General features: G+C 41.3%; 1 protein-coding gene across 3 annotated transcripts in view; it reads left to right on the top strand.

Moving 5' to 3' along the window:
• Positions 1-9,923: 9,923 nt before the first annotated feature.
• Positions 9,924-10,428, top strand: part of LOC135518050 (voltage-dependent N-type calcium channel subunit alpha-1B-like) — a 225,896-nt gene continuing 225,391 nt past the window's right edge. For all 3 annotated transcript variants that reach the window (XM_064942882.1, XM_064942884.1, XM_064942881.1), the window contains exon 1: positions 9,924-10,137. In XM_064942882.1, coding sequence (XP_064798954.1) covers positions 10,077-10,137 — 61 coding nt within the window. In that variant the 5' untranslated portion in view covers positions 9,924-10,076. The remainder of the gene's footprint in view (positions 10,138-10,428) is intronic.

Below are 10,428 nucleotides of genomic sequence, written 5' to 3'. Positions count from 1 at the left end.
TTGCTCACAGAAGTTCCAAAATAATGTTTACTGATTATTTCACCTTTGTTTATCTGCGTCACTTGTTTAGGCAACGTTAACATATTTTTCCCATGCCAATAAAGCCCTCAAAATGATTTTAAATTGAATTGAAGCCCAACTCGGCGGAAAATCTGTCTTGAGCAGGTGGCGTTTTTTCCCACCAAGCAATTACTTTTTAGGATCGAGGTCAATTAGTGTCGAATTTGTCTTATTTGCTAGGTGAGGTTTATTTGATCGAATAGAAGGGTCGTAATGCTTGAGTTGTTTGTGTACTGATATAAGTAGGACACGTGACATCCCGGCAACTATGAGCAAAACACTATCGGATTTGCCTCGATGGCTATGCATATTCATGGTATTTTTTTATTTCATGAGGCTAGTAGCACAGCATCTTCTCTCCACAGTATACAGCCGGTTGATGTCAACAACCCTCAAAGGCGGGAGCAAGACAACCCGCGTGCCGTTATGTGGACAACGACTCATTGTTTGGGCAGAGAGAGAGATGTACAATGTATTGTCAGTATATCCATAATCTTTGGATCAGTGTCGATCCGCAATAAAAATATCTGGGGGGGGGGGGGGGTGATGGTTTGGAGATGACAGCCTAATACAGACAGAAGCATATTTGTTCCACGAAATATACTATATTCCCAAAGAAATGTATTCTCCAATATTTTATTTTCTGTTAGGATGTGTGCGCTGAACTGTCATGCATGATTGTTGATGACATTCCAATGTTCAGATGAAGGGAATTAAAGTTTTTAGCTGTTATTAAAACAAGTTATCAGACAATGCACTATTATTAATGCAATCGTGGGAAAAGCAGTTTGGGCAAATGTATTTTGAAAGTAGTTTTTGCCTTTTTTTTTAAACAAAGAGGGTGGCCCCAGTTTTGCATTGATACCACGTTTAATTTTCTACTGCATCAATTGCACGTGTGGCATTGTTTTCACAAATGCAGTTTTGCAACCGGAGCTTAAGCATGGTTTCGGCGCAGGTACTAAACAGAGCTCTTAAAATGTGCAATATTGTCTTAAAAGGGCAATGACACACCTTGTAATTACTTTTTTCTTTCAAATTAATAATTGTTTATTCATATTTATAAAATAATAATAATTAACAATAACAATCAGGGTGTTGTGTCCAATTCTCCTGGGGAGGACCCCATAAGCAAGGGTACTGGAATTGGCAAACTTGCTGTTTAATACTTGTAAAAAAGTATCCTCTTTCACCTAAAAGCATGATGGTCATTACTTAAATGAAAGGGGAGGTTAACTTAGCTCTAGACAATCGGTCTGAGAACAATTATACGTTTCAGTCATGGGATTTTTTTTTCTTTAACCCCAGCACAGATGGGCAGAAATAGAAAAAAGGCAGACATTGAATATCCCTTTGAGCATGGTGAAGTTATAAATTACACCTTGGATGGTGTATCAATACACCCAGTCATGAGAAAAATACAGGTGTACTTCCTAACTCAGTTGACTTTAAATTGTTAGAGTTTAATGGCTGTGACAGGAGAAAACTGAGGATGGATAAACAACATTGTAGTTACTCCACAATGCTAACCTAATTTCAGAGTGAAAAGAAGGAAGCCTGTACAGAATAAAAATATTCCAAAACATGCATCCTAAAACTGCAAAGAAAATGCCAAAGAAATTAACTTCATGTCCTGAATACAAAGTGTTGTGTGTGGAGCAAATCCAACACAACACATCACTCAGTACCACTTCATATTTTCAAACATGGTGGTGGCTGCAACATGTTATGGGTATGCTCGTCATCTGCAAGGACTAAGGTGTTTTTTTTACTATAAAAAGAAACAGAATATAGCTAAGCACAGGCAAAATAATTAAAGAAAATCTGGTTCAGTCTGCTTACTCACAGACACTGGGAGACAAATTCACCTTTCAGCAGGGCCAGGACAGTAACCTGAAACACAAGGCCAAATACACTCTGTAGGGGCTTACCAAGAAGACATTGAATGTTCCAAAGTGGCCTGGTTACAGTTGCTGTCGAGCAATGACAACAGCTAATTTGACAGAGCTTGAAGGAAAAAAAATAGGTGTGTAAAGCTCTTAGAGACTTACCCAGAAAGACTCACAGCGGTAATCGCTGCCAACGGGGATTCTAGTATTGACTCAGGGCTGAAATATTTTTTTGTAAATAAGATATCTGTATTTCATTTTCAATAAATTTGCTAAAATTTCTAAAAACATATTTTCACTTTGTCATTATAGGTATTGTGTGTCCATTTTGAATACAGGCTATAACACAACAAAATGTGGAATAAGTGAAGGGGTATGAGTACTTTCTGAAGGCATTGTGGCATCTGTGGCCTTTTCTGTAGTCTACATGGCGACCGAATTTCATTTATGACATTGTCACAGCCACTTTTTACAGCATGCGTGTCTCGGATGAAATAGCCTAAATGGCACTCTATCAAATAAAAAAATGGCTTCGATGTGAATATGAATTAACATGTTAACAAACACACGATATCAAAGTAAAATGGACAAGAGCCTATGCACTGAATTTAGGCTACTCACAACTGCTGTCTGGGAGTTTCACCCAGTGGGCTAAAATTTGTATGATAATTTGCGATTTAAAGTGTGTAGGTCTATTCCTCAATTTTTGACCTGATCATGGCAAAGCAGATAATAGGAACTGCATTATCCAAGATAACGCAACTCCTGATAAACTTTGGTAGGTAGGCTTATAGGAGTCATAGGCGGCACAACGCGTGAGATTCATGTATGGGGAAGCTAAAATAATGTGTCCTACCATTTCTACCAATCTGCTTCAATTATGATTTTCGTATTCGCATTATCGTGGAACAGTTTAATTTCAATAATAACGTTTCCGTTTCTCAAAATCATTGTCACGTGGTTAATAATACACATCTGAATTAAAATGTTAAAAATCTCAAAGTTAACATTCAGCTAATGCGAGAGTAGTCCTACCAGCCTCTGCCATTATTGACACATTAATAAGCCTACAAGGTGAGCCATTGGCGGCTAAAGAAATGAGCACATGGAACTCATAGATAGCCTATAGGCACAATTGGACAATTCAGCAGTAGGCCATTGTCAACTAAGTGAAAATACATCTTCAAACGTAAAAACTGTAGAAAATATCCTGATGAAAATGCAGGTTCTTTCAATCACATACATCTATCTACTCAGCCTGTCTGCCTCTCTTTATCTGTCTCGACTTGAGCTATGGCTAGTGAAGTGCAACATTGTATCAAATCAATCAACCTGGCCTATCCTGAAGCTCGTTGCTAGCCAGCTTGTAACATTGTATCAACTAGCCTATTCCGGGCCCTCATAGGGAAAAGTGTTCAGGCATTTTTGAAGTTTCTACCGGATATGTGGGATAATCAGAGCATAACATTTTGCTCTTTCACACCGAGGCTTGGTTATTATCGAAGGGGGGGGGGGGGGGGTGTTGGAAATGGGTTTTTTTAAATACTAGCCTACATTATCGTGCTCAGGTGTGCGCACTACGTCAACATTAACAGGACAGAGAAATAAACCAGACCAGACATATGCTCACATGGAGATCTCCTAACATAAGATCATAAAAAATGTAAAAAACTCGTAGGGCTTATACGATGGTATGAAATAAAGCAAAACGTGTTCCTCACAAGTGTAGTAGTTTGTGAACTTTGCAAACAGTGTTTGCTCTCCGAGAATGAGAACGGCAGTGGTGGAAAAAGTACACAATTGTCATACTTTAGTAAAAGTAAAGATACCTTTATAGAAAATGACTCAAGTAAAAGTGAAAGTCACCCAGTAAAATACGACTTAAGTAAAGTCTAAAAGTATTTGGTTTTAAATATACGTAAGTATCAAAAGTAAATGTAATTGCTAAAATATACTTAACCCTCCTGCTGTGTTCCAGTCAAATTGGACCGATTTACAAGTTCTCTCTCTGAAAAATGGAGTTCACTGCATCTGATTGTCATAAGGTTCCATGACTTTGTCCGCACCGGGCATCTGAACAGAAATACATTTAGATGATTTTCATTACAATTTGGGTGTTTTGTTTAACTTTTGTACACCTGTGGTGTACCCCGGTCAAAAATGACGGTTCATTAGACATGGATGATGGAGACTACAAAAAGTGTATACATTGAGTTCAGGCACAAGCCCATTCATCAGATGGACACACTTCCTCTCCCAGAGCACACACCTCACTCCCCTTCCTGGATTCCATGGAAACCCCCACGGGAATCTTTCCCCCACGGGAACCACACCTGTTGGCATTCTCACAAACAATCGCAACATTGTTTCAATAACATATAGACATTTTCTCGCAGCTTTGGCATATAAAGCTTTTTTGAGGCCTTGCTCGCAATTAATTATTTGGCAGCACAATGACCAAACGATAGGAAGGAACACTTCTGTTTTGGTCCTGTAGCTTCCATTTCCTAGCAGCGTGAAGCGCACCTGTGCACATGCTCAAGATACTCTGAGAGCAGTCCTTTCATCACGCTCATCTCAACATCTGCGGTGAGTTTACCATTAAAGATCATTCCTCTGTGGTATAGATAGATAATACATGTCAGACAGACCGTTTTGAAGATGCAAAATTGCCATGCACAAGGCTGTAGTAGGGCAAGAAAGACATTGAAAGGTTAGAATTGTTTGTGAGGCTCTTGATCATATCTTGAGCATGACACAGTTGAGGAGGAGAGAGTCCTTGTTAAACTTTGACACAAAGTAGTCTGTGATAAATATAGCACAATATGTTTCATCTGAGTATTTGTTATAGTAAAAATAATCCATACATTATTATTTTCTCAAAAACGAGTTGTATGAGCTCAGGTCAATGAGGCCTACAGGTCATAAATAGCAAACAGAAGTTCAAAACTTGTAATGTTCACAAGAACTTAAGATGATAAAAAGATCTAACACAATATTAGGTGATAATATATGTATTATGGATTTATAATCAGCTATAATGGGGCGGTCATTTTGGACAGGGAACACAGAAATCATTAACATGAAACGAACACAACAGGAGGGTGAATAATCAAAAGTAAAAGTATAAATAATTTCACACTCCATATATTAAGCAAACCAGACAGCACAATTTTCTTGTTTTTATTTATTTACGGATAGCCAACATTCAGACATAATTTACAAACAAAGCAATTCGTTTGAGTAACGCCAGATCAGAGGCAGTAGGGATGACCAGGGATGTTTTCTTGATAAATGTGTGAATTGGACCATTTTCCTGTCCTGCTAACCATTACGAGTAGTTTTGGGTGTGAGGGTAATTGTATTGATTAAAACGTATATTGTTTGTCATTTTAGTAATGTAGTGGAGTAAAAGTTGTTAAAAATATAAATAGTACAGTGAAGTACAGATACCTCAAATGACTTAAGTACTTTACACCACTGGAGAATGGTAAATGTGATTAATACATGCATTAACTTTTGTAGGCCTAACCAAATGAGGTGATTAACGGTACATTTACTAGGCTACTGGTGACATATGTAATGGGGAATTGATAAAAAAATAAACAATCGAAGGGCAAGCAATACACACAATGAAACAATTAATGCAGCAAGAATTGGTGGGAGACAGCTGAGCGCATTCTGGAGAGATGCGCTCATATCTTCGCCACCCACCCCTCCCCTTCTTCAGTGTCGGCTTGGTCGCAAATGGGTCTTCCAAATGGCCAATTTATTTTTTATTTCACCTTTATTTAACCAGGTAGGCTAGTTGAGAAAAAGTTCTCATTTACAACTGCGACCTGGCCAAGATAAAGCATAGCAGTGTGAACAGACAACACAGTTACACATGGAGTAAACAATGAACAAGTCAATAACACAGTAGAAAAAAAGAGTCTATATACATTGTGTGCAAAAGGCATGAGGAGGTAGGCAAATAATTACAATTTTGCAGATTAACACTGGAGTGACAAATGATCAGATGATCAGATGGTCATGTACAGGTAGAGATACTGGTGTGCAAAAGAGCAGAAAAGTAAATAAATAAACAGTATGGGGTGAGGTCGGTAAAATTGGGTGGGCTATTAACTGATAGACTATGTACAGCTGCAGCGATCGGTTAGCTGCTCAGATAGCAGATGTTTGAAGTTGGTGAGGGAGATAAAAGTCTCCAACTTCAGCGATTTTTGCAATTCGTTCCAGTCACAGGCAGCAGAGAACTGGAACGAAAGGCGGCCAAATGAGGTGTTGGCTTTAGGGATTATCAGTGAGATACACCTGCTGGAGCGAGTGCTATGGGTGGGTGTTGCCATCGTGACCAGTGAACAGAGATAAGGCGGAACTTTACCTAGCATGGACTTGTAGAGGACCTGGAGCCAGTGGGTCTGGCGACGAATATGTAGCGAAGGCCAGCCGACTAGAGCATACAGGTCGCAGTGGTGGGTGGTACAAGGTGCTTTAGTAACAAAACGGATGGCACTGTGATAAACTGCATCCAGTTTGCTGAGTAGAGTATTGGAAGCTATTTTGTAGATGACGTCGCCGAAGTCGAGGATCGGTAGGATAGTCCGTTTTAATAGGGTAAGTTTGGCGGCGTGAGTGAAGGAGCTTTTGTTGCGGAATAGAAAGCTGACTCCAGATTTGATTTTAGATTGGAGATGTTTGATATGAGTCTGGAAGGAGAGTTTACAGTCTAGCCAGACACCTAGGTACTTATAGATGTCCACATATTCAAGGTCGGAACCATCCAGGGTGGTGATGCTAGTCGGGCGTGCGGGTGCAGGCAGCGAACGGTTGAAAAGCATGCATTTGGTTTTACTAGCGTTTAAGAGCAGTTGGAGGCCACGGAAGGAGTGTTGTATGGCATTGAAGCTCGTTTGGAGGTTAGATAGCACAGTGTCCAAGGAAGGGCCGGAAGTATACAGAATGGTGTTGTCTGCGTAGAGGTGGATCAGGGAATCGCCCGCAGCAAGAGCAACATCATTGATATATACAGAGAAAAGAGTTGGCCCGAGAATTGAACCCTGTGGCACCCCCATAGAGACTGCCAGAGGACCGGACAACATACCCTCCGATTTGACACACTGAACTCTGTCTGCAAAGTAGTTGTCTTTTATTGATGGCGGTTATGATATCGTTTAGTACCTTGAGCGTGGCTGAGGTGCACCCGTGACCGGCTCGGAAACCAGATTGCACAGCGGAGAAGGTACAGTGGGATTCGAGATGGTCAGTGACCTGTTTGTTGACTTGGCTTTCGAAGACCTTAGATAGGCAGGGCAGGATGGATATAGGTCTGTAACAGTTTGGGTCCAGGGTGTCTCCCCCTTTCAATGGGGGATGACTGCGGCAGCTTTCCAATCCTTGGGGACCTCAGACGATATGAAAGAGAGGTTGAACAGGCTGGTAATAGGGGTTGCGACAATGGCGGCGGATAGTTTCAGAAATAGAGGGTCCAGATTGTCAAGCCCAGCTGATTTGTATGGGTCCAGGTTTTGCAGCTCTTTCAGAACATCTGCTATCTGGATTTGGGTAAAGGAGAACCTGGAGAGGCTTGGGCGAGTAGCTGCGGGGGGAGGTTGGAGTAGCCAGGAGGAAGGCTTGGCCAGCCATTGAGAAATGCTTGTTGAAGTTTTCAATAATCATGGATTTATCGGTGGTGACCGTGTTACCTAGCCTCAGTGCAGTGGGCAGCTGAGAGGAGGTGCTCTTGTTCTCCATGGACTTTAGTGTCCCAGAACTTTTTGGAGTTAGAGCTACAGGATGCAAATTTTTGCCTGAAGAAGCTGGCTTTCCTGACTGACTGTGTGTATTGGTTCCTGACTTCCCTGAACAGTTGCATATCGCGGGGACTATTCAATGCTATTGCAGTCCGCCACAGGATGTTTTTGTGCTGGTCGAGGGCAGTCAGGTCTGGAGTGAACCAAGGACTATATCTGTTCTTAGTTCTGCATTTTTTGAATGGAGCATGCTTATCTAAAATGGTGAGGAAGTTACTTTTAAAGAATGATCAGGCATCCTCAACTGACAGGATGAGGTCCATATCCTTCCAGGATACCCGGGCCAGGTCGATTAGAAAGGACTGCTCGCAGAAGTGTTTTAAGGAGCGTTTGACAGTGATGAGCGGTGGTCGTTTGACTGCGGATCCGTAGAGGATACAGGCAATGAGGCAGTGATCGCTGAGATCCTGGTTGAAGACAGCGAAGGTGAATTTGGAGGGCCAGTTGGTCAGGATGACGTCTATGAGGGTGCCCTTGTTTACAGATTTAGGGTTGTACCTGGCGGGTTCCTTGATGATTTGTGCGAGATTGAGGGCATCTAGCTTAGATTGTAGGACTGCCGGGGTGTTAAGCATATTCCAGTTTAGGTCACATAACAGAACAAACTCTGAAGCTAGATGGGGGGCGATCAATTCACAAATGGTGTCCAGGGCACAGCTGGGAGCTGAGGGGGGTCGGTAGCAGGCGGCAACAGTGAGAGACTTATTTCTGGAGAGAGTCATTTTTTAAATTAGTAGTTCAAACTGTTTGGGTATGGACCTGGAAAGTATGACATGACTTTGCAGGCTTCCTCCCCCTTTGGCAGTTCTATCTTGACAGAAAATGTTATAGTTGGGTATGGAAATCTCAAGAATTTTTGGTGGCCTTCCTAAGCCAGGATTCAGACACGGCAAGGACATCAGGGTTAGCAGAGTGTGCTAAAGCAGTGAGTAAAACAAACTTAGGGAGGAGGCTTCTGATGTTGACATGCATGAATGCACTTATTGGGAATGCCTATATATGTGGTTTGTAGTTGCAATGGCTTTATAGCCCTGATACCTGACAATGATTTAAGATTAATCATTTAGGCTATTCAAGCTCTGAATATCAGATACAATAGACTAGATGGTGCATTTGAAATACATTTGTCAAAATTATCTAATTACTCCTGCTGCGGATTGTTTCAAATTACAAGAGCATAGGCCTATGCCTAGTTGGGAAGCCAGCAAGTCTGGAGTATAATTAGAAATGCTGAGACAAGAATTCACTGTATAGCCTAAGCTACTATTCTACTTTGCAGGATAGGTTGCTGCAATATTTTCTTTCTGGCCTAGGGTGGCATATAGGCCAGGACCTGATGCTGCAACCTGGTCTCATTTTCATATTATTCTGCAGGTGAATCCGAGACACTTAATTTAGTATGGTATGTATTGATTTGTGGATATCAATCGCCCATTTCGTATGATATGTTACGAATTTGCAAACTTATATGTTACGAATTCTAGCGAGGTGGCTAGGTTGCTAACGTCAGCTGGTTTAGGTTAGTAACATGCTAAGTAGTTGCAAAGTAGCTCAAAAGTAGGAAGTAGTTTAAAAGTTTCTAATTAGCTAAAATGCTAAATTTGTCCGTGATGAGATTTAAACTCGCAACCTTCGGGTTGCTAGGTGTTCACGTTATATGCCCACCCATCCAGCCGATCCTTTCGTTTTTTCCTGAAGTAACCATCTGTATTATGTAACCATACCAAATGTTACATATCATTCTTTTGGTGTTCCAGATTTACATCTACTACGCTATGTCTAGTCTATGAGACCAGGCTGGACGGTTGATCCCATTGAACTCAAACAATTGTTTATCTCTCTGATATCTTTGCATTCAGAGATAGGCATTGGTTGATGGCTGAGAAAGGCCTCTGATGCTTGAACTCAAAATGTCCCCAGAAGAAACCAAGCAACGAGAACACATCAGGAAGTGACTTTGATTGTGAATCAGCAGTCCTTTTAGGTCTCATAAACTAGACGATGATTGCTCCCTTCCTGATTACAGAGAAAGAGGGAGAAAGAAGCGTTGATCATTGAATCAGAGGAGAATTTTCTCCTTCAGAACTGAAGACATTTGGGCTGATAACAAAGCTCTTAACTAGCAGAACAGGAAACAGCCTTTCCGCATTCCATGGGGGCAAAACCTTTTGTGCCCCCAGTCCTTGTGCCACGTAGAGAAGTCCCTGTAAGCAGGCATATACACAGTAGAAGTGAAATGTTAGTTGGCTTGCTTTTGTAGCCATTTCATTTTTTACCTTGGATTACAGACACAGCGGTTAGTAAGGGAGCAGTCATGGAGAGGAGGGCCCCAAACTACTCCAAATGGGCGGAAAGGCGATCCACTGTGGTTTATGGTAGGTGAGGATTCTTAAATTGCAAAGCTTCCCTCGAAGGCGCATCCAAGATGGGACTTGGTTTATGGTGCTTCTTCCTTTTCTGGCTGCCTTCCTCACTCACTCACTCCTCAACATCGCAACACTGTGATACTCCACTTGCTTTTGTGTCAGACAATGAGTCACTTTTTTTCAACCCTGTTTGTGGTTCCTTCTATTATTAAATAAAACTTGGTTTTGTACTTCAAATAATTATTTGGACACTACAGCATGTATTGGCACCTCACATTTGGCCAGTACATTGTGTGCATT

This window comes from Oncorhynchus masou, chromosome 28, assembly GCF_036934945.1.
Source record: "Oncorhynchus masou masou isolate Uvic2021 chromosome 28, UVic_Omas_1.1, whole genome shotgun sequence".
Lineage (NCBI taxonomy): Eukaryota > Metazoa > Chordata > Actinopteri > Salmoniformes > Salmonidae > Oncorhynchus > Oncorhynchus masou.
Note: the sequence above shows the minus strand (reverse complement) of the source record. Positions and strands in the feature narration are given on the sequence as shown.